The 25423-nt window shown below is 44.0% G+C and overlaps 1 protein-coding gene across 5 annotated transcripts in view; it reads right to left on the bottom strand.

Annotated features, from left to right (window-relative positions):
* LOC139334582 (ERC protein 2) overlaps nucleotides 1–25423 on the bottom strand; it is a 149942-nt gene that overhangs the window by 57050 nt on the left and 67469 nt on the right. For 4 of the 5 annotated variants that reach the window (XM_070967549.1, XM_070967550.1, XM_070967551.1 and 1 more), the window contains 2 exons: nucleotides 22317–22410; nucleotides 14416–14576 (listed from right to left, as the gene is read on the bottom strand). In XM_070967549.1, coding sequence (XP_070823650.1) covers nucleotides 14416–14576; nucleotides 22317–22410 — 255 coding nt within the window. Of the gene's footprint in view, nucleotides 1–14415; nucleotides 14577–22316; nucleotides 22411–25423 lie in introns of those variants that run through there. The other variant, XR_011602389.1, reaches the window with a different exon arrangement.

The raw sequence follows: 25423 nt of genomic DNA, 5'->3' as shown, positions 1-25423 counted from the left end.
GACATAAGAACACAGCCTTGCACACACTGACACACACACGCACGCACACACAGACATATACACCCACGCCGCTCTATAATCTGGGTAATTTGTACGTTGAAGCTAGTGTAGACAGATCATGCCTCTGGTACACCGAGCCTGTTGTGTCATTGCATTCGCTTGTTCGTCAGTTGGTGTGAATTCCCAATAGAGACGTACCCTTACTTGTTTCGTGTGAAGAAGTTGCACAGAAACAACTTCTTGTCATAATGGCACTTCTTGTTAGTGGAAGACGGAGCGTGTGTGTGCATTTCTACATTTTTTACGAGGGCATGAAAATTGAAGCCGGGAGCAGGAACACAGGAGCACGTACACGCAAGCATGAAACAGCAAAAGTGTGTGCCTTGTAATCACTGCAGAAAAAAGCGCTCACTCTTTGACCTTTCTGCTCTTTGCCTTGAGTTTTCTTAACGGAGTCCAGCATCCTTTTCGTCTTTATTATGCTTTGTCTGCAGTTCTTGCTTTTTTCTCACAAGTGCGCATAAAAGTAGAAATGTATCCACAGACAGCGCACACACATAAACACACATGGTACTGCACTGTGGTAAGTGCTCAGCCGGCCCTCCCACACACCTGTGCATGGATTCCAGCAAACGTCTGGTTTTTAATAAAGAGACCAGTGGTGGTGTGCAGTCAGATGCTGCTGACAGACCCACTGATTTGCAGATAGATAACAAACACACACATACATACATACTCAGCCGAGCCAGCTCCCTTGGCAGATTACATCACAGTTATTTTAACAATGGCTTCCACTCAGTCCATTTGCTGGCTATGATTACACACAGGGGTAAGCGCATGTGTGTGAATGCGTTGTTTTGTTTTTATTTTTTCAAGTTGTTGAATCTTTGTTCATTTGAATGTGATGATCAGAGTTTCAGTAAGAATTTAAGTTTGTTATAATGCTGCACTACGTGTACAGCAAGCTGCTTAAGAGGGTTCATAGAAATAAATGTAAATATGTGTTTGTGTTTATATGCAGAAGAGGGACACGGCTTGATGCATCTGCCTCTACGTGTGTGTGTGTGTGTGTGTGTGTGTGTGTGTGTGTGTGTGTGTGTGTGTGTGTGCGTGTGTGTGCATACTGTTACCAGGCAGTTAAGAGTATTACGATGTGTTGCTCTGCGCTCCACTGACATTGCAGGGTTGCGGGTGAGAGTGGGCTCATTAACTAAATGAGTTCCTAATGTACCCTCACTTTTGCACTGTTTTTAGGCACTCACAAGCAAAACTGCTGACTTATGGGGGCACTGCAAGGTTGCTGACCTTACATCACCCCCCTCTCTGTGAATGCTGCTCAGCTACTCACAAGAGAATGAGAAGATTTAGACATTTTGCTTAGGTGTGAACCAGCTATCTGTTACCTCCAGATGATCACACAGATCTACAGATCACATCACTGACTGACTTTTGTACAGGCATTGAGACTATTTGTGGTGATGTCCTGATGACAGCGGCAGCATAGACGCTGTTAGAACGAGATGTCAGTGTAAAACACAGTTCAAGTGACACTGAAGTGAAACCAGGGAAACATTTCCAGTTCTGGTTTGACAATACATTTTTGCATTTCTATATTTATTTTCGTGCTTTTATATTCCATTCTTTTCTCTGTCACCAATTATCTAAGCAGACAAACACCATGATGCCATTTTGCAGGCCCTAAAAACACTAATAAAGACATAAAGACTAAAAGTGCTACCATTCTTTAGTGTGTGTTTAATGAACGTTTAATTTTAATTGACTGATCTACATATTATACGCTAGAATTGCACAATTGACCTACAGTTTATACAATATGTCTTCTTTCTGAGCACTAAATAATGCTTAATCCAATTAGACTGTACAGACACAGTCCTGGGCCTGCTCTGCCCCCCCACTGTGTCTGTATGCATGCACAGCTTTGTTTAGGTCTGAGTGTGGGTGTTGTAAATATTGTGAGCACGGTGTCTGTTTCAGAGTTATTTGGTCTCCCGCCCCTGTTAGACACAGCAGAGAGAATACAGGTGTGTTTCTGAGATACTACAGACAGGGAATTACAGAATTACAGAGACAGTGCAGATATGGCAAAAAAAAAGAGTCTAGACAAAAAATGTGCACCACTTACAGTTCATTTTACAGCTACACTGTGATGACATGGTGGGAATTAACAAACAGCTCTCATTTTGGAGCAGAGGATGGGCTGGAGACCACCTCAGAGCTACAGCAGATCCAAAAGAAACTCTGCTGGGAGGGATACAGACACACACACACAAACATTCTGACATGAAAATCCGTGTGTGTCACAGAACAGCAACTTTAAAAGGAGGTGACGAGCATGCAAGGAACACAAGTTAGCAGGCAAGAAAGAAATGTTTATTGCTCTTTTATCTGCAGTCATGCAGTCAGACATACCAGGAAGCTGCTTAGAAGTTTGGGGAAAGACTGGCACGAAACACGCTGTGACTGACATGTCGAGATGTCTGCAGTGTGGCATGCGTGCAGACAGAATGTGGGATTGTGTTTCTGTGTGTATGTGCATGACTGCGTTTTGTGTTTATCCTGCATGTGTACTGTTTTTGCTAATGTGACTGTGTGTGTGTGTGTGTGTGTGTATGCACGCGTGTGCATGTGTGTTTATCGTGCACTGAGCTCCCAAAGTGACATGTCAGGACACTGATGTCAGGAAACTGAGACACTCTGAGTCTGACAAACAAACCATGCCAGGAGGAGGATCTAAACAATGTGCCGCAATTGCTTTATTACTCAGTGTTTGCCCTAGGTGTCATGTTACTTTAGCCTTCAACACCATAAAAGCCTTCTCTATGGTTCAGCACTGTGTTTGTGTGTGTGTTAGCTCTGGCAGAGGCTCCCCAATGACTGGTTATATTGGACATGCTCAAACAAAGCCAAACACACAACAGGAGCCGCAAGCAATTAGGGCCTGCCATAGTGCATAACTCCTTTCTGAACACCCTCTGTTTCTCCTTTGCCATCCACCAGCCTCTTTCTCCTCTGCCACACATTTGGAGGATTGTGCTACCATGACCCTCCCTCCACAACACAAACACACACCTACTCACATGCACATATCAGCCTCAGCAACATTTGCATGCTCAGTCTGTACTAGCACCCTGTGTGGCATCAGTGGCAAAGATGCTGTTTGTGTGTATGTCATCTTCAGGATTAAACGGTAACCTCGGTGGGCAAAACATCACTGACTGGCACGGGAATGCCTGTAATGCTAGCAGGCAGCCTAATCTTCTGGATTAATACATATTAGGATGGTTTAACAGAGCTGGGTGGGCCCCGTGTCTCCATTTCATCCTGTCATTTGGATGAATTTGTCTCTGTCCACATCATGACGTTACAGCTCCTCCCTCTCCTGACTGAGCTGTTGTCTGATGCGGTTTAAAACATACAATGCATACGTTTCTCATCGTGGTTCTTAACTCACTTCTGCACAGTAGATGATTAAGACATCCTCTCATAGCAGAGCAAGGCCAGTCATAGTGAGTGATGGACATCCATTTTGAATCAGATCCTCTGGAGCCTGAGCAGAGGGTGATATCTCACTGCCTGTGGCTTGGACAGCAGACACGGTGAAGATCTGTTTCAAATCAGTGTAAGAAAAATGGGTAAACTCAATCTGGGTCAAGCTCTTTCTCCCTCTGCTCCCCCCTAAACCCCTCTCCTCTTCTCTCTTTGTTTTTCTGTCTCTCTCTTGCTGTATTTAGGTGTCTCTCTGGCCTTTTGTCACTAAACACCTCATAAGAGAGACGTCTCTTTCTGGAAAAAGTGAAGGAGGACAGGATGGAGAGATGGTGCAGTGTTGCAGTTGCAGAGAGAGTGTTGGGCAGGGTATGTGTGTGTGTTGGGGGTATGTCTGTAGCAGTTGTGTACTAATAAAGCTAATGATTGCCATCTGCGCAACAGTTATTTGTAGTCCTGTTCTTTTCATGTCACCAGCCATTACTCCAGCTCAGCCAGTGAGACACTTTTTTAAAGCAGACCATTACTTACAGATTAAGACCCCGTTGGAATGTATAAAATGCTCAGATGACACTGGTGAAGCAGAACCATCTACATTCAGCATGCATGTTTATTTCTGTGGACACAAAGATACATATATGTGTGTCTGTACATGATGCAAGAACAATGACACAGCCCTTGTTGCCTCCTTCCACCAGACACACATGCAGCAACGTCCATGTGTGCAAGCACAAGTGCTTATATGTGCATTTGCACCAAAATGCACATCAATTTCTGAGTATTTCAGGGGACTGCATACCTCTGTGTGTTTGTCCTATGTGTGTAAACCTTTTGTAGTGGCTAGCGCAGCTCTCCCGTTACACATGCACATGTTCTTTATGGGCTGGCTAATGGAGCTGAGCTCTTCCTGCCTCTGTGATGTGGTTTACTGTTGTTTGATGTGCTCAGGAATCCTGCATAGGAGAGCACCCCGAGCCGATCTTATCACATAAAAGCCCTTGCAATGGAAGAGGACACTCAACTCTCTTTTTTAACTTAATAGAGATCTGTGTCCCTGTGAGGCTGTGTGTGTGCGCGCGTGTGTCTACGTGTGCGCGAGTAAGTGAACGTGTGTGCACGTGTACACCATTTCTCTAATTCAATCGAGTGTGTAACCCAGGGCCAAACACACACATTTGATTTCAGTAAATGCTGAACCCGGAGACCTGTGGCTTTAATGCACCAGAGACATGTCAAATATGTCAGTGCATGTTGAGCGCGTATGAGTGTGTTTGTGTGTGTACGTGTGTGACAGAGGGAGAGTAAAGGTTTGAGGAAAAAACAGACTTTTGTTATTTCTTTTGAGGTTTTCCACTGAAATCATATAAAATGTTATGACTGTGTGTATGTTTACGAACGGGGCTTGGCATATATATGGTCATTAACTTAGACCAATCAAAACCCTTTATTGGACATGTGAGTTGCACTACAATTTACTGTAAGTTTACAATTGTTTGTGTGAATTTTTTTGTATGAACGTTCAAAGGTTTTCACCGCACAGTCATTATAAGAATGGATAGTGAAAGCTGGAATATACAGTAAAACCATGTCAACATTAATACATCAGCTAATCGTTTTCCACTGTTTTCCTTTTATTTATTTCCATACTGTTGCTTGCTTAACTCTACTGCCTGATGAAGGTCTGAGGGCAGACACACTGTAAATAAAGGACAATGATCGACAGTGTGCAGACTTTTTTTGGCTCTTTCACAGTCGCAGTTTTTGATCCAACGCACCTGCTTGTAAGACTTTCTGCTTTGCAGCAACATTGTAACATTTTTGCAACACCAATTCCAAAAATGTCAGGACGCTGTGTAAAACATAAATAAAACAGAATGAGATCACTTGCTTATCCTTTTTGTCATACGCTCGATTGAAAACAGCACAAAGACAATATATTTAATGTTTCATGTCATCAGCTTCATTGATCTTTGTAAATGTGTGCTTATTCTGAATTTGATGCGGCAACACATTTCAAAGGAGTTGGGACAGGAACAACAAAAGACTGGGAAAGATGTGGAACGCTCCAAAAACACCTGTTTGGATCATTCCACGGGTAAACAGGTTCATTGGTAACAGGTGATAGTATCATGATTGGGTATGAAAGGGGCATCCTGGAAAGACTCAGTTGCTTTCAAGCAAGGAGGGAGAGAGGTTCACCACTTTGTGAACACATGATTGTATCAAGGGGCATGGGAATACTTAAACCGGAAAAACACAGCTGCGAATGACGGCATTCTGTTTTTCTTTACATTGTACACAATGTCACAATGTATCCATTGAGTGAGATAGCTGTAGACTACACCTACCAGCGGTACAGTGTAACTTACTAAAAAAATGTTATACGGAATGTATTTCTCATTATCAAAATGGATTTCTGGACATTTTTCAGCCGTCACTGAAAGATTAACTCTGCTGATTCCTGCATTGTTTGTGTGGAGTCTGTGCGACTGAGAAAAAGTGTGGCCTGTAGCAGTGTGGCTGCTACAGGTTAAACATAAACACAGACAGAAATGACAGGAAACACAACACCACAGTAACGTCGACCTCGTGCTCTCTCCGTATGCCTCACACTTCATAATAACGGAAATGGATACATATTAAACAATTGACTTTTTGGTTTTGGTTACAGTAATGTCAGGGTACACACATACTGTCTTGCTCAGACTTTGATTATTGTATGCTAAAATGACACCACATTTTCCTCTGATCTTCTCTGAAATTACTCCAGACATAAACACACATACGCTCATATCAATCCGCTCACTGTCTATAGTCTGTGTTTCATCGACAGGCTGAAAAGTCGTGCCATTGTCTTGTTTGCTCACACTCCCTCTAGCCATTCTTGTCTCTGCAGGATTCCTGCGTTGTTTATTTAGTGGTGACCAGTCCTGTCTCTACGCAGTCTGTCCGCCCACATGAAGGCCTTTTCTGTCTTATTGATGCTAGCTTTAAAGATGAAGGACTACGCAGATTAAACTGCGGTTGCCATCTTGAATCGATGTGACGCTTGCTCCAAATAAACTTTGGGTTTGAAGCTTGTGTGTGTTTTTTCTCTTTCTGTCTGTTTTCAGTGGGTTCTGCTTTGCTTTTTCTTGGACATCAACTCTGATATCGTAAAAATGAGAGTTTTATTGTGGAGTTGTGAAAGTTAACAATGTCTGTGATGCTTGTGAATGGTAATTTCTCTCCGCAAACAAATAAGACAAATGTAGTTTTTGTTTTAATGAGATTTGAAATCCGAGTGGTGAGCTTAACTCCAGTGACCCCTACTTTCTCTCCTGATTTTATTTCTGTTTTTTCCTTCTTCTCTTTCCACCCTTCATTTCCTCTTCTCCCTCTCTTCTCTCATTTCTTCTTCTCTCCTTTCCAGTCCTAAACTGTGGATACCCACTGGCCCCCGAGAGAACAGTCATGTTTCCAATATGTCTCCATTTAGCAGAGACCAAATGAACAAGAGCAGGGCCAAAACAAGAGCAGGAAAAATCATCACATAGCCACTGGCACAATCTGCTTATCTTTCACTGCTAATAGCTCTCATGCTCTTCAGATCATTGCTCCTCTGTGCACACATGCATGCACGCACGCACACACTCACAGACAAATTCATGTATGCACATGTTGTTCTTTGCACACAAACACATTCAGTGTGCACCAGCGAGGATACACATGCTCATCCAAACTTGCTTGGGCTGTTTCCTGCCACTGCCGAGAAGTACATAATGATAATTACAGTTTGGGTCTACATCCCTGAATTAACCAGATCAGACACACACACAATCCAGAAGTGCCAGGGGCTGCTGTGGTGTGTATGCTGACTGGTGTGCAGTGCTGGAGCAGCCTGGTGCTGGGAAGTGGCCCATTCTACTATTGTTCTCTATTAAAACCTCCTGGGAACCATCTAAGCAAGACAGAGAGACGTGCGGGGCCAATAAAACTCCAGTCAAACCAACAAAGAGTCACAGACTAAGCCCTTACTGTGGGCTTCATGAAACAATATGTTACTCTGATTGAGGAAAACTAGGTGCGAATGTGGAGAAGTTAAAGTGCAGAGACACAGTGAGAGCTCCAAACATCCCGCCGTTAAAGCTGCTTTTTTAAACAGACACAGACAGATAGAGACAGAGAGACACTTATACCCAGATAGAGTCAGACAGACGTAGCCAGAGAAGCCACAGAGGAGAAAAACAGGAGCTGGAGCTCAGGTGTGTGTGCCAACCACAGAGGCTAGGAGGTGTTTACAGTGTGTGAATATATGCCAGTAAGGCCCATTGACTCACTGGTGTGGGTATACCAGCATTTCATGTGCCCATAATGGTAAACCATGAGGGCATTTCACTAAACCACTGTTTTAATGGTTGTTTTACAGCGCAACAACATATTACATACAGCTGCATTTAAAATAACTCATCCCTTTCTAAAATCTCCCACTGCTGCACATTCTCTTTGGGCTTTCACTTAACCCTTTGTGCTCCATCTCTGCTGCTATTTATCCATGGCTCTATCTAGCTGCATATCTGTTCACCAAAATTCAAATTCACTTTAGTGGCATATCTGTCTATCTACATTGACAACACCTCCTTCCTCCCCCACCCCCCCTTCTCCTCATTCCTTTGTGGTGACCCCTGAGGGCAGGACCGTCGTTCAATGGTCACCTCTGGGTCCCGTGTTCTGAGCTGCCTCTTTACGGCTGCAGGGCCCACCTAATCAATCGACCGCTCATGTGCGCACTTCAATGCTCTGACACACACACACATGCACACACACACTTACACACAGACTTCCAATCAATTAGTCTTGAGATTTATACAACTGGGTAAACTTGGGGGTGTTAGTCTCCCTAAGGCCAATCAGATTGGGCTTTCCCGAGACTTCTACACCAGCCAAATGACACTAATTAGCTGTGTGTGTGTGTGTGTGTGTGTGTGTGTGTGTGTGTGTGTGTGTGTGTGTGTGTGTGTGTGTGTGTGTGGGACTGACACTAATTAGCAGGCCTAGTGCACCTACTTCCTCAGGACCATTTCCTGTGATAGTAATTATTAGGTACGTGTGATAAATTCCAGACCCGTCCAGAGATAGAACAAGAGAAAAAAGACACAAAAGAGACCGAGGGAGAGCTTTTAATACTGGGAGGAAGTTAAAGAGGACAGTGTTGAGAGAGTGATGAAAGTAAGAAGGGACTATAAAAGAATAACTTTACTCCAGTTGGATAAACTGTGACTTAGTACGGAAGGTGAAAGATGTTTCTACATGCAACATCTTCCCACTGCGTCCTTGTCATGGCCTCCCTATCTCCTTCTCTAGCTGTCAATCACTGCATTACTTTTTGTTTTTGTGTGTCACATTCACCCCCATCTTTACAACGTCAATCTTGAGTTTAAGACAAAAAGCTCTTTCTGTCTCTGGAAAGACTCTTCCATCTCTGTCTTTCTGTCTGTCTAACTAAACACAGACGCATACACACTCTATCCTCCCTGCTCCACTGGTGCTCTCTGACCGTCAACGTGTCTTTCAGTTCAACATCAACTTCACAAGACAGCTCTAGCCTTCCAGTCATACTCTTATACTTCAGGAGACAATGCCACTTTACTCGGCCACTCCATGGCTCACAAATCCTCTGTGCGATGACAGCAGCCCTGCAGTTACCGTACTGCAGGCAAATAAAGGGTGTGTGCCAGTTAAGCCAGAGTTTATATACTGTACAGGAGCTAAAAAAAAAATCCTATTCATATTTACTGGGTGGGCTGATGCTCGCCAAAAATACTATGTGAATATAAGCGCCAATAAAATATTAATAAGTAGTGATAAAAAATAACCATAATTGTTGCTAGAACAGCCAAACCCTGAGAGAAGTGAGTTCAAGACATGACGCTTACACGAGCGCAGTCCAAGAGAATGACATGGTTGGGGGAAAATGGGTCAGAAAAGTGAAATTTACAGCATATATCCTCCAGTTGCATTAGCTTAACTGCGCAATATCCAATTCAAAAGCTGACTATACTCTTACACTTCAAACATGTATCTCTGGACTAATCTCTCCACCCTTGAAGCTTACAGTATGGGGCTCAGGTAGGTTGTCTGTCATTACCGTACTGGGCTGAACAAGGACTTGGAAAAGTGTGATGAAGCCCTCCATTGACAAAACCTCAAAGGAGGAGGAGTAGGGTGGAGCATGCCACGGTCCTGGCATAATAACATGCGTACAGGCCCGACAGCCGACACACATGTCGAAGGTAAACACGCGTGTCAGAGGGCACGGGAGCACAGACAGACATGATGAATGGCCCGAAGTTCCCACGAGGCGACACGCACACAAACCGGCTCGGAGCGAGAGGAAAGTGATGTGTGGTCAGCCCCCTCCCCATCACTGCAACACAGAGAATCCCATTCACACACCGCCCCAACCCTCGACGTCTCATCATTACCTATCACAACAATGGCACTGTAACACCATACGTGTCTGCGTGCAGCTGGGTGAAAGTGCACGCACGTGTGCATCTGCTCGGAGCCCTTGCGTGCGTTTGTGTGTGCTTGTACGAGATGTTTCTTCCAGTATGTGTAATTTCAAAACCGCACATGCGAACGCAATGCCGCTCGGTTGAACATGCGAGCGTGGTAATACGCTTTTTCGGCGTACGTGTGCTTCGATGAGTGCGTGTGTGTGAGTGTGTGAGGGTGTGTATGTGTCCAGGCCCCTCAGAGAGATCAGTGAGCGGGGACACGACCTTGCCAGTACAGCTGGTCTCTCTGTGTGTTTAGTCAGAGTAACCATGGCAATGCCGCTGTGCAGACAGGATGTCTATGTTGGGGATTTGAAAGTCATAACGTCGCTACTGCTCTAAGCTTCATTATGCCATGGATTACTGTAACTAGCCAACAAACGGATACATGAATACACATCACAGGCAGAATGAAATTTCAGGGTAACAGGTTAGCATTTGTTTTGCATTTCCACCATACAGAACAGCTCATTTGCCTTTGTTGAGTTAATGACATGATGAACAAGTGAGTGAGCATTACATGTAGCTGAAATTTAGCAAAAAAAAAAGCATGCCTCTATCTAAATAAACCACAAATTCTGACCACATGTCCAAAATTCTGGTAAAAGAAGTTGTAAAAATGTCAAATACATGTTTTTTTCTGTGATTTATTGCCAAGCAAATATTGAAGATATGGCCACAGGATGTCCTGGGAATTGCCAAAATATGGATGCAATTTATAAAAAAATCACAATTTTCCCTTCCCTTTACTTCACAGCGTTGAATGAACAGAAAAAAATAAAAAACTATGCTGTTAAGTTTTGGTGTCTCTCTCACTCACTCACTCACTCACACACACACACACACACACACACAGAGTCAGTCAGATATTCTGTTGGGAAAAAAATGAAAAAACTACGTCCGTCTCTGGTCAAGAATCAATCGTAAACAAGGAGGAGCGCTGCCTGAATGTGAGAGTAGCCTCCGTCAGACCCACTGACCTGGTGTGTTGGAGCTGTATATGGAGGCTGTCCTGCACAAGATCATAATAAGGAATACGGAAAAGGATACATGATCTGAGTTAAATGAAATCAGATTTCATGAGGCCCTACTTATGTTAAAATCCAAATGTGAACGAACAGGTGGATGTTGTTTGTTGTCGGATGTGGTGCAGGTGTTTGCTGATGGTATGTTGTGTTTAGTGGTTCTTCTCCCTCTCTTGTCGACTAACCAGACTCTGCTCCCTCCCACCCCTCGCAGCTCCACTCGATCTTTTCCCCACTCTTTCTTCCACCACTTCCTCCATCATTCTCCTCCTCCCTCCTCCCCTCCCTCCATCCATCACCCCCTCCATCAATAACTCCCTCACTCTATCATCCCTTTTTTCCCCATCATTTACTGCTTCCTCCCTCGCTCTCCGCTACGACTTCTCTCTCTTCCTCCGTCTATTGTCTTGCACTCTAATGTTTGCATGATTTTCCCCTCCATCTCTCAAATTGTCAACTCTCCCCTTCTCTACCTCTAAAAATTTCCACTTTGTCAGCTCTGCGTCTCTTTATGTGCCTGCCTCAAAGTTGCCGCTACCTTCTCTTTGCTCTATCATCATTTTCCATCACTAAAATGTAAACAGAGATAATATCAGCTACATTCCCAGTGTCTACAGGAGGATCAGGTTCAGTAAGCCACTGCAATGTTGCGGCATGTAGTATTATCCCATTCAGACTATGGAAACATCTCAATGAATAGCTATTCAAAATGTCCAAACACATAATTTCTCTATTGTGCACCTACACCCCGTGACCCTAGACTCATTTAATGACTAGCTCCTCTGGAGGCCATCTGTGTCTGTGTGTGTGAGCGTGAGCATGTGTGTGTGTGAGTACAGTACAGTATGGTGGAAACTCAATCTGGTGTGGGGTGATAGAGCAGACCCGCACAGCTCCTTATACATCAAGTATTGAGCTCTATATCTGAATGAACAAGGCAAATATGAAAATGCTCTCTCTCTCTCTCTCTCTCTCTCTCTCACACACACACACACACACACACACACACACACACACACACACACACACACACACACACACACACACACACACGCACACACACAATACAAGCTAGGAAACCCAGCATGCAATGAGAGGATATTGAAAATGATTTTTTCCCCTCTTGTCTCTTTCATTAACAGTGTTGAAAAGCCAAGAGTCTGTTCTCTCTCTCTCTCCCCCTCTGGCTTACACACACACACACACACACACACACACACACACACACACACACACACACACACACACACACACACACACACACACACACACACACACACACACACAGAGCTCCCCAGTTCACTGGGGAACGTGCCTCACATGGTTTGCTTCAGCTGGTCTTCTTGACAAATGCCACATTACAGCGGGGAGAAGGAGAAACTTGGCATGCAATCAAACTTCTCTCATGATTTCTAAGATTTGAAATACTTCAGTTTGCGTAGCCCCTCCATTCCATTCTGCCCTCCCTCTCATTTTCTCTGTCTCATTTTTTTCTTGCTTTCACTCTTAGCTCCCTCTCTCTCTCTTGTTACCTCTCTTTCTCTGCCTTATCTTTCCTGTTTAGTTTTCCCTTTGCTAACTTGGACCAGAGCTGTGCTGTGGGAATATGGCCCCTTTTAAAGCAGAAAGCCAAACTTTGTGTAAGTATGTGCATGTCTGCAGACGTGAGTGATTATATGTGAGTCCCACTGAGGTTGTGTGTACATTCTGCGTGCGTATCTCTGTGGCTTGTTCAGATGTTAAGTCAGTCTCACGAAGCTTCGCCCCTCGCAATTCAACAGTCCTTTAATCCTCATCATCAGTGACCCCAAACCCCTGCCTCCGACCTCTTCATACACAGAGACACACACAGAATCCAGCGCCCAAGAGACCACACACACACTCATGCCCCATGTGCCCCCTCCATTAGCTCTTACCAGTGTAGACTTGCATTCAGTCAAAGTCTTAAACACAAAGGGAAAGAATCCCATCGACTTTGTTGCTGTTTATGTCAACCAACCATCACACTAACCTTCTTCCTCTTCAGACATCTTTCTAATGGTAATATAATAATGATTTAAGCCTAGTGCCAGTAAAGTACAAAAGTATCATTCACATGCCAGGTCCGTGAGGGTTTTCCTAATTTCACGTACATACCTAGAAGCATGGATTGTGTCTGTATCATATGTAACACATTTCCTCCGCTAAACATCCCTGGTGATGTTTGGATGGTGGAAATTGGAGCAGACAGGAAGATGGTTTGTATCACAAGCGCGTGTTTGTATGATACACGGGCAAGGGCACTCTCTCTCTCTCGGTCTCCAGCGCGCCGTGCACGTACACATGCTGTAGGCAGACACAGACGCATGCACACATTCTTTTAGAGTTAGGGTGATCAGAGGGGCTTGTGAGGCGTAATGGATTTTAAAAGTTGTGTTTTCAATACATATGTGCCAGCCTTCCCTTTTGTACTGCGCTGAGTGGCTGACATTAAAGGCATTTCTCTGCGGCACATGACAACCAGATATGTGGCTCCATGCTCCTTCAATCAGAGCGCTCAAAGCAAACACACATGTAGCCGCTCCACTGACAGATCACTGAACTCACTCACACATTCATGCATACCCACTGACACACACTCACACATGGAGTTTGGTTTTTTTGGCTTCCCCCCTTCTCTAACTCTCTCTCTCTCTCTGTCACACACAGACATACTGTACAAATAACAAAAAAAGGAAAAAAAAAACAGCTGCACACACATTCTTCTGACCTGCTGTCTAAGACTGAACCACCTGTCCTCAATAAATGTAACTTTTCACAAGGCAGCTATAGACAACGGCTGATCCTGCCGCTTCAAAACACACCTCAGCACTGATGTCTATATAACACTCATGCACAGACGCACATGTGAACAGGTGAGCGGATAAATGTGCCTAATGCTAGTATTAGACACAGGTTTCTGCTGCAGCCACAGCGCTGCTGTGCAGGGTAATGAAAATGCGGCTGATGAAGCGCTGCACGAATCATGCCAATGTTAATAAAAGGTCCTTCATCATATACTTTTATGAGCTTGGTGTTGCAGTCACAACCACAAACACTTGTAGTTTATTTTTTTTCCCACTCTCTTACTGCCATTACTCTGGTTCTCCATTACGCATTGGGCTATTAATCTTAACACAGATACAGTTTAATTAATTTATATTACTTTTACTGATTAGAGAAATGCATAGCCATGAATCTACAAGATATAGCATATCAATGTGATTGTATTCTGTGTGGCCTTTAATGATTTGAAAATAGTTAAAACAAGGAAAATAGGTAATTAGGGTGGATAAGATCTAAACATTGTGCAGTGTGAGACTAACTTCATCTCCAGAATCTCCTCCAGCTGTTTGCGTCTCTCCTGGCGAAGACTATTGAGGTGTCTGTCTCTCTCATGCAGGGACTGCTGAGTGGAGGACAGATGTATCTTGGTGGCGTCCAGCTCCTGCCGGGTCTTCTCCAAAGCCCCCATCAGCTCCTCCAACTATTCAAGGGGAGACACATACACACCATCATATAACATGTTACATAAAATTCAGCACACATGATGCAGTGTATACTTGCATGCACAGTCACACACACTTACATATGGATATAGTAATCAGATACACATTCATGTGCACTTTTATTTGTCTGCATGCATGTGTTTGAGTTGGTGTGTGTGTGTTGGAAAGCTCTGATGGGGTGAACCAACTGCCTAGTCAGAGGTTGGCTGAATGATATGCCTGCAGACCCTTGCACTGGAAATAAGGGTTCCCTCTTCTCTCCCACCTTTCTCCACTTATTTTATCTCACTCTCAAGTGTGGCTCTACTTCAGCACAGGTGAGAATTTCACTCAGCCCCTCAACTGCATCTCCTCCCTCTGCACACCCAGGCCCTCCAGCCATGCAGGCCTGCGTGTCCAACCTGAGTGTCTGACACACAGGATGTGACCTCAGGGCGTCATTATCTCAAGACAGGAAGTGTCTAATTGTCTAACAACAAGGATTTTACAATAGGATGCAGTACCAGGCGGGTTTGTTCAGGTGGTCTAAATGTCGGACTGCGAGAATATGAATTTATCTTCCTTCAATTCTGATGATTTGCAGATTTGTGATAGTCAAACAATAAATTCTGAAGTGTTGGATCTCAAATGAACAAAGGGTAAGAAAGTGAAGGAGAAGCCAAAAAAAAAAGCATTAAGGGAAAGCACTCCATGGGGTAGGACATGAAAAAAGGAATGGGCCTCTTTTATGAAGGGGCCAAATCGTTCACACATTTTCAGGACACTCTCCATCTCCGTCGGTTTTCTAGGTGTGTTTCACAGATGTCAGATAATGTGCTCACTGACTGTTCATGAATATCACATATGGAGTGAGAGAAGAAAGGGTGAAAGCCAAGCGAGAGGGGAATACAGAAATTCGAAATGGTGGGAAAGTGACAACTTCCAGTCATAACTTCCTAGCATTGTTTTAGATGAAATTCTCTCCATATCCCTGCCAACAACAACTGACCTCGGTCGTATCCAGCAGGTAATACACCCAATATTAACATCCAACTGTCCAAAATCACACCATGTTTCATGTTTGATGTCTTCTCTCAGGCTTAAAACAATCCAAAAACAGTCTTTTCATCTTGAGAGTCAAAGGTCACGCACACACAACTCCATTTACGCCCAACACATGTCTATCAAGCCTCATGCGCCAACAGCCTACCTCCCACTCCCCCATTAGTCCACCACCCAGGCTAGCCCTCACTTCACAATCACATCATTAATAAGGAATACAATGCATTTTAGTGAAATTAGGGACCTAATCAGCTTAGCGGTGAGCCTGTGCGTGCTAATTTAGCTCAACTTCAAGGCAAAGCCCCCCAGCCAGGCTAAGGCTCGCTAAGACTGGCCCAAAGCCCCTTTAGTTGCTAAGCTGATTGGGGGCTCAGAGGTAAGGGCCAAATCCCTCTTGTTCATTTGTGTCGGTGTTGCTGGTTCAAAGGCCTAGTTCAAACGCCACAGTGGGGAGAGAGAGGGGGAGAGACAGGAACAGAAATGGAGAGAAAGGGAGAGAGCGCGTGGAGATAATTGGGCAGGACAACTTAAGAAGGCAGATGGGAAAGAATGAGGATAATGGACAGACAGCAGAAATGATGGCAGGAGAAAGACAAGAGACAGAGCAAGGCAGAGACAGAGTGAGAGACTTAGAGAGCCAGGGTGTGAAAAAAAGTGACCCGGGGCATTACCCATGCTCCATTTCAGCAGCTCAGGCTGATGGAAGACTTTCAGCGCATTACACATCATGAGACTGATTACTCTGGGACAGAGGGGAGAAGAAAGAAGAAAATCAAGGAAAGAGCGAAGGGGAGGGGGGTGGGATGTGAGAATGTGAGTCTGGCAGGGCGCTCTGAAACAGTGCCAGGGTCAGGTGATGTTTCAGAAGGACCTGTCCCTCTCTCTTATCCCCCGACATCCCTCCCCACACACACACTCATTTTTTTTCTCCTAGGTAAGAGCAGCAGTTGACTGACAACTCTGTAACTGCATGTTAATGGCATGTTGCCTCCTTATGTGATGACGTCATGCAGGCTCACATAGTTGTGTTGACAGCACCTTGCAGTGCACATCAGCCACTGAGCAGCTTGATGCTAGGCCAAACAGGAATCTTACCTTGAGTCGCGACTGCAACTCTGTTCTCAATATGTGTCAAGTGCAGTCGCCAGTAGGACTGCATGCTGGCTGATTATGTCCTCTATGTGTAGGGTCTGGATTGAGTTGAAATGAAAGCGAGTAGACGGTGGCTTCTGGGGTCAATGAGTGCTAACGTGTCACACGTTAGGAAAGGATTTCCATGATTCTTTGGCTGCACAAAGGTAAACTTAGGTCAAAGCTGAATCATCCACTTCTATGCGTGCAAAAAGTCCCACAGACATAAATATAATTTTCTTTCGGACTTCTCAGTGGATCAGAATATTGTTTGATAAACACAGTATCCATGCTGGCTGTAAGTCGAGCGTGGGAAGTACAGAAATTGAAAAAAAAAAAAGAAAAAAGGAAAAAACAAGCCACAGTTAGCATTGGCTCTCACTGGATTTTCTAAACTGAGTTTGACCTTCTCTAGCTCTGTCCACCAATCGCCTACATTTAGTCTCTATCAGCTTCTGTCTTTGAACGTGTGTGCGTGTGAGTTGGAGTGTATGCATGTGTGTTTGAGGCAATACAGCCACCACTCTGCCTCAAAATGTTAATTCTTGTTTTAACCGCAGATCGCTCTCATATTACTTGTGGCACTCATCAGTAATGCAAGGTCATTCTCATTCAAATGCACGCTCACACCAGGAGGAAACACACTCCCTTGCCCTGTTTCTCTTTCCCACCACAGACACACCTACACTCACACAGACACACATACAAATGCACATACATACACTCTTTCGGACCTACTTAAAGATGTAAGCCGACCAGCTGGCAGTCAGACAGATAGATAGCAAGTCGGACAGAGTAAAAGGGCAGCCTGTACTCCATCAAGGCTACAGGCCTAAAGTCTACAGATTTGCTCATGAATTCTGATTGCATGCACATAAACTCACAATATGTTAAACATTATGCTCACATTTTCAAGCATGCAACTGTAAACTTAACAAGAGACAGAAAATGAAACACTGGAAGTTTTTGTTTCAGGTTTAAATTTCAGTCTAGAGGGAGAAAATAATCAACAGCATGTTTAGAGAATAAAAACGGAATTAAGAAGAAACAGAAACAATATTCAAGAAGCAAAAGACAACTATCCATTTTGGAATAATGATATTTATGGTTAAGAGCTTCATATTAAGTGATTAAGGGTCATTCATTGACCACAGTCTGTCTGCAGTTACACTCTTAGCCACATGGGGGTGCAGTTAAGTCCCTCACATTTCCTCAGCAGCCCCCAATAGTCCTGAGTGAGCTGATACCTGCACTGTGTTTTAAAGGTAGGTCACGCTGCCTGTGTGTGTATGCGTGTGTGTATACATTCATGCTGTATGTCCAGTCTTGTGTGAAACATCAGGTAAACCTGTCTCTGGGCCTGAACACGAGCACCCTCCTCTTGTGCCCAGAGAGCCTCCCTATGCGCGGAGGTGTTCATGCTCTCCCTCAGTGCCCTCTCCAGCTCTCTGATCCGCTCTGCCGTCTCCCTCATGGCATCCTGGGAAGCTGAAGGAGGAAGCTGGGGGGCAATAGGAGTTCAGAGGAGGAGGACGAGTAGGAGGGTTGGAAGTAAAGCAGCAAAAGCCAGGGAGAAAGTGTTTTTCTTTGAGTTTATTTTGTTTTAAAAACTTATCACCCAGTGTTTTTGCACTGGAATCATGCTGTATTGACAAAAGATAATTTGACGAAAGGTGTATTTGTAGGTCTGTTTGCAGAAAGGAATCCAGTCCACGTAAAAGAGAAACAATGGAAAGACTTGAGGAAGTCAAAAGCTGTGGTGAGAGAAGGACAACACTTCCCCCAGAAAAAAAGACACACAGCCAAGACAGAAGAGAGTGATAAGTGATGGAGAGAGAGAGTGTGTAAGTGCTATGACCTTTACCGACATCCGTGGGAGTGTGCGCATGTTTGAGTGTGGGTGTATGGAGTCGACTGTGCGTGTTCACGCATTTTGTGTGTGGCCTCTCTGACACCCATGGTGAGTGGGGGGAAAAGGATCCCTCTCCACACTGGGTGATGGAACTGTGAAAGAAAACACTGGACAGAAATAATAAACCCCCCCGATTCGCTCTCCATTTTTTTTTTTTTTTTTTTTTTTTAGAATTTCTCTCCAACTCCTCAAAAGTTGACTCGCCTTCAAGTTCACACGTTCACACTTTTGTGGGAGCATTGCAGGAGCCTTGCAGTCACACGGATGAGGAGACACTTTCAAAGTGCACAAAAGAGTTCAGTTACACTTGGGATGTGCCAATCGGACACCCAGCAACAAAATGCAAACTAAACATCACGTAAACATGTGTAGAGCCACAGTTTGTGAAACCTTACATAAACAGAAGTAGGAACACTGGACACTTAATAACAACGTGTGCGTTGCATGTGAGTGAGAACAGCAAATCCTCTCCTCCAAATCCTTCACTCTTGGTGTTGTAACAAGTAAATTTCCCCGGTGTCGGATCAATAAAGTCTGATCTTATCTTATCGTATTGTGAAATGTTTCACTGAGCCTCACTACAAACTCTGAAACTGACATTTCAGCTCAGAACGCTTGCAGAAGCATGTTAGTGGATCAAGAATGCTTAGAAACAACTGCAGCTTTGAAAGTGTATGGCTGATGTACGGAGCTCAATGTGTTCGAATGTTATTGCTAAATCTGTATATAATACACTAATTTTTTGTATTGCAGAAAAGGAGCTCCAGGCTAAACGGCATCATGACTCACACTCACACATGAATCTACTGTGACGGCAAGTCAAGGCCATTTTACGAGAGACTGCCATGAACATGTAAGATGCATATGAATGGCTTATTAACCGCCCCTTATAAATATTACAGAGGAAAAAACAAGTTGGCACCCGTATCATACATCTAAATACTCAACGCTGCAGCATCAGGCCAGCTCACAACATTCATCAATCTCAAAGAACTTGTCTCCATGTAAAAAAGGCTATTTATGACCAAAAAGGATAATTAACCGACTAATTCAGTGATACTGACTAAACCAGGAGCAATGGGATTATCCCTGAGCATGATGAAAATAGTGCCAAGCCAGCCAAATCACAGGCGGATGCTTGTGGCTCGTCACGTCAGCACGACACAGCTGGAGGTGAGCGACAAACACCCGCACACACGCGCACAGAGGCAGGCTGTGTGCGTCAGCAGGCCAAAGCTGTAATTGGATGTGACAGACGGGCAGTAATTCGATGCACCAGAATCAACAAGTACTGGTCTGACCCCGCCCAGCAGACAGAAACACACACATGCACGCACACACACATACACACACTCATACTCACACCCCACTGAGATGGGGCTGCCACCGCTGGACCCTCGAGTGAAACCTGACCAGAAGCTGTGTCTGCCTGTGTGTGTGCATATGTGTGTCTGTCTGTCTGTGTCAGTGCATATCTGTGTGTTGTGCGAGTTTTATTAGTAACAAGAGAACACTGCTGACTTTCAAGAATATAAAGAATGGGAAAAAGCACAAGAAAGATAGAGAAACACAGAGAGTCGGGAGAAATGGAAAGATAATTGCCTCTGCAGCACCAATCATCACCTAATGCCCTTGGGAAGGATCATTATAGAGTCTGGCCCTTTCTGGTTTGATGGAGGGATTATAATCACTAAAATAAACCAGTAGAGAGTGAGAGAATGCACATTTCCAGCAGCTGTGCACCTATGATCCTCAGCTTCACACACACAAAAATCATCAACCTCTCTGTGTCTTATTTCATCATTCAAAAAATGTTAAGTATGTGTGCGTGGCCAGAGATTTCATATACAGTTTCAGTGAAGCGTACAGACTGTGGGAACAAGCTGAGAGTGAATGAAAACCCTCCAATGTGTCTATCTTATACAACTGTCCCCAGATTCTCTAATCCTTCCAAAGGGAGAGGGGGTATCGAGTGTCGCTGATGCCTCTCCGTTTAGAGATAAAAGAGAAATAAAAGGCCCGTGTGAAGGCTCGAAGTGAACATTTCCGATGCCTGTTTTCTCTGTGTTTGTGAAGTGCAGCGTGGCGCGATGGAGACGATGGAGCGGAGAGATGCTATCGCTCCATCCCACATAAACTCTCCTGGATGGACGGGGAGGGGGAGCAATGAGGGAAGGCCCTGTTTGTTTGTGTTTACCCTCGAAGCGTGCTGTGTTCCTGATGGGCCTGGAGATAAACAGAGGGGGAGAGAGCGAGCAGGGGGAAGAGAGCGAGACAGAGGCCACAATGAAACGCGACTGCGGAGCAACACAATATAAAGACATTTATAACATACCGTCATAGGTAGTGAGCAGGGATATGTGCTGGTCACTCTGGCTCTTATGTGGTCTGGTCTGTTTTGCAGTATTGTTATTATTCTTTTGATATATTGCTGCTGTATTTAATCATGCTGTTCTTAATATTTATGATATTGTATTATATTATGTACAGCCCTCTCAGGGTATTGATTATTTGTTCTACATTTTGTTCAGCTTTATACTTGTATATGGGTAAGAGCCCAATGGATAAGCTGATCAGAGATTAATGATATTGACGTGCTGTGTATGTTAACTGTTAAGAACTAAATAAAAAAAGAAGAAATTTCAGTCCAGAAAGTTCTGACAGTTTTGCCATGAAATAGCTGATTAGAGTTTATTTTTCAACTTGAAAATGTAACGCTCATAGCACTTTTTTAATTAGCGAATTTATAGGACTCTTGTTAAAAATGTTTGTTTATGTTACGTGTTTATGTTAAAATGAGACCAAGAATCTAAAGCCGGGTCAGCAGATCTGCGAGGCTCAAACACAATGCTAACACGCCGATGTTTAACAGGATTAATACATCTTAGCTTAGTGTGTTTGCTAATCGGCACTAAAAACTAACAATAGCCGAGGCTGATGGGAATGTTTTTCAAGCATTTGGTCAAGGGTTTAACAAATTCAAATTTTGACCTGATGGTGACGCTAAAATAGTTTTTAAGATGAACCAAAGACGTTGTACGCTAGTGTCACAGAACCATGCTGCTAGCATGCAGAATCAGCTGGGTTTTAGTGTGATGGATGAATGGAAATAAACAAGCTTGAATTGCTTCCCCCATTTGTACTATATCTGGTCAATATATGATAATCCATGGCATCAGTTATATCAAAAATGGTACATCACTCTCCTGTCTGGCTAGACTCACTTGTTCCCATGTGGGCCATTATGCCACCGCTGGCGTATGGAGCTGATTTCTGCTGGACTAAATGCCTGTCTCTTCCACTTAGGACGGACTCTGAGACGCACTGAGGGAGGCAGGGCTAGAGACATGAAAGACTGGAACAGAGCTCTCTCTGCTCAGAAGAGCAAATTATACTGAGAAGGAGCGAGAAGAAGCATACAGAGATACGGAAAGGGGATAAGATTGTACTCTCTGAGGAACGACTTGCAAAAGGTGAGGAGGAAAGAAGAGGAGGCAAGAGAAATTCAAGATGAGCCAATTTGCCCTCTCTGGGATGAAGAGGCCCAGGAATGCACACGTGCAAACACACACACACACACACACACACACACACACACACACACACACACACACACACACACACAGAGTCAGACCTGTGATAAAGAGTGTGGATGTCCATCAGTCAGGGCGTCCTTCCTCATCTCACCCGGCACTGTCTGCTTCTGGATGTTTGGAGACTTGATTTGCCTTCAGATAGAAAAGAAAAAACAGACAGAGACAGTCAATAAATAAATGTAAACCAATCATTAAAATCACAGAGAACAAAAAGATGTGTATTTCACACAGTATGACCATGTATCCTGTATGCAAACGCCCCATGCACAACATGGAATGGCCCCATTAAACACATCCATAGGCGCGCATACTGCAGGGCTACAGTGTGTACCGTAAAGCAGAGAAGTACTGCGCGTATGTCTAGTCTTAGCAACATGGCAGACCGGGACAAGACAAGACTTGACCGATGGAGGTGAGACACTGCTGTGTAAATCTTTCAACAGCAAAGCACACAAACACACGCAGACAGGAGATGCAAGCACATGCACGCACACAAACACACACTCTCAAAAACAGATATGTGCAGGGGGTTAGCTGATAGATAAGAAGACGCTAACACACATAGACACACACACAAGGGCTTGTGTTCTTAAAAATTAAATTGGCACAAGTCTATAGACACTGCCAGAAACACACACACAGGATAATAAATCTGCTGTCAAGGTTGCCGAGGTACTGATTATAGAGCTAAACCGTGTATTACCCAGCCAGGATGGCTGTGTGTTTACCTCCACACTAAGACCTCTTGTCATTTACCGAACTTACTTAGCCAGAGAAGTATGACACACACACAAACACACACACAATCACACACACATATGCATATGTAGAAATATGCTGTCACACAAACACTCTTACTCACACTCACTGGTAGGCACACACGAACCCACAAAACCCATGCACCATAAGACACAAAGTCTATATCTTCTCCCTCTCGAAACAGAATCAAAACACACTCTTTGAGCTCCCAGTGTGGTCTTCACACATTTATAAAAAAAAAAAAAAGGTGTGAGAAAGCTGACAGTGACAAATTAGCGCTTAAGAGAACCCTCCAACACTGTAAACAGGCTGCGACCAAGCAGCTGCTAAAACGCGCCACATTATTATTCCATATCCACACTGGTGTGTTTACTCTGGGCAAAACCTACAAGCTGCCCCCACATATGAGCAAATATTTGCTGTCACAGCCTTTAGAATGGTGTGTGTGTGTGTGTGTGTGTGTGTGTGTGTGTGTGTGTGTGTGTGTGTGTGTGTGTATGTCAGCTTTTATGAGTGATGGTGGTGTGCAATTAATGTGAAATATAACCAACAAGATGATGAATAAACTGAATACACACTCACCTTGCCCCACACACACACACATACACACACAAACACACACCCGTGCCTTTCAAACCCTTTGAGGAATCATTTGTTATAATAAGGGAAGACAGAGCAGGACGGGAGTACTTTATGTCAGTATTTATATCTGATATTACTCACCCTGCATAAAAACACACACGCGCACACACACAGCACTGGTCAGTTTATTAAGCTTGTCATTTCACTGGATTGTCTCTGCATTATTTCTTTTATTTCTTCTTTAATGACTGCTGTTGATTTTACGAGTTATTTTTTATCATTTTTATGAGTGAGTTTTGAAAAGTGCTGCCTAAATCAAGATAATCATTCAATTCTGTTACCATTATGAATGAAGAATATATACACACAAATGCACACGTGCACACATATTTACACAGCGAGGAGGAGGAGGAGGAGGAGGAAGAGGAGGCAGAGGAGGAAAGGAATCTGTTTATACTCGGATCTTTGATGTCTGTGTGTGTGTGTTTTTATAAACTCAGAGGCATGTCCATGGAGAACAAACTTGCCATGAGGGCATATCAGCTATCACACACGCAGCCGCTACTGGTACAGGTGTATAAACCAGCAGACACCCTGGTCCCTTCTGATAGCTGATACACCCTCATCGACCCATCAGCGGAAAATGAAGTAAGTGTTTTGACCAATGTGAAGGCAAATGAGGGCATGCAGAGTGTGAATAAGGAGCAGACGGGCTGGGCCGCATGTGAGTGGAAAATATGAAGGAGAACTGTGATTTGTTGATTGCCGAAATGAGTAAATTCATGGGGGGAAAATAGTATTTTATTGCCGTGACATTTTTTAGAAAGATTAAGTGAGAGAGAGAGAGAGAGAGAGAGAGAGAGAGAGAGAGAGAGAGAGAGAGCACTGTGCATGAGTCCAGCCATTTCCTAAACCGAGCGTAATAAGTAATTTTTCACATTTCCTCTTGCTTCTTTCACCTGGAGCACTCCACGCATCCGCCTTCCAACACAAGCAGCTCCGCTTTATTTCTGGCTGTCAAAGCGCAGGACTGTTTTTTTTTTTTTAACCATGTATATCTCCATACATACTTCTATCACTCCTTCTTTACTTCTTCTACTCTCTTTTTCCATTATCCCTTGAACATTCTTTTCCTCTTCTCCTCTCATTTTCTGTCTCTTGGAACTCCGGCAAAATAAAATGAGTGAATAATCCTCAAACCTCCCTCAAGGATTATGCTGACGTGCCCTTGAGCAAGGCGCATAGAGTCACTGAAAGCCTTCAGGAGCATTGCTGAGTGGCCAACAGCAGGAAGCTGCGGTCACGCTGGGCCGCTCTAGGATCTGAATGTGGGAAACTGTGAATATTAAGTAGGGTGTTTCTGGAAAAGAGCATGCATTCTCGGTTGACTTTTCCCGGGTAAATAAAGGTCAAAAGGAGTAATAACCTTATTTAAAAAAAAAGAAATCCAGATTTTTATCTCCCTTTCATAACTCTTAATTCTTACTCTGCCTCCCTTTTATTAAACAGCAGAGTGGAACAAAATCGTCTGATTTCAAGCAGACTGGGACACCCGGGTCACGACTACTCAGGGTTGCACAATACATGGGACAACAGGCCGATATGATCTGAATTAAATACATTTTCTCCGCAATGCAAAAAGAGAAGTGCGGGGAAAAAAAGAGAGGAGAAGAGTGGAGAACGTGAGACGGTTGGATCAACACTGGAGTCTTATGAAGTTTTATCTGACACTTGTCTCGATGCAGTGCTGAGAGATCCAAACAGAACAAGTCTGTTTATCACTGATGGATGCTTTACGTCTTAT

This window comes from Chaetodon trifascialis, chromosome 8 (genome assembly GCF_039877785.1).
Source record: "Chaetodon trifascialis isolate fChaTrf1 chromosome 8, fChaTrf1.hap1, whole genome shotgun sequence".
Classification (NCBI taxonomy): domain Eukaryota; kingdom Metazoa; phylum Chordata; class Actinopteri; order Chaetodontiformes; family Chaetodontidae; genus Chaetodon; species Chaetodon trifascialis.
The sequence above is the reverse complement of the archived record's forward strand: the minus strand, read 5'-3'. Positions and strand labels throughout refer to the sequence as shown.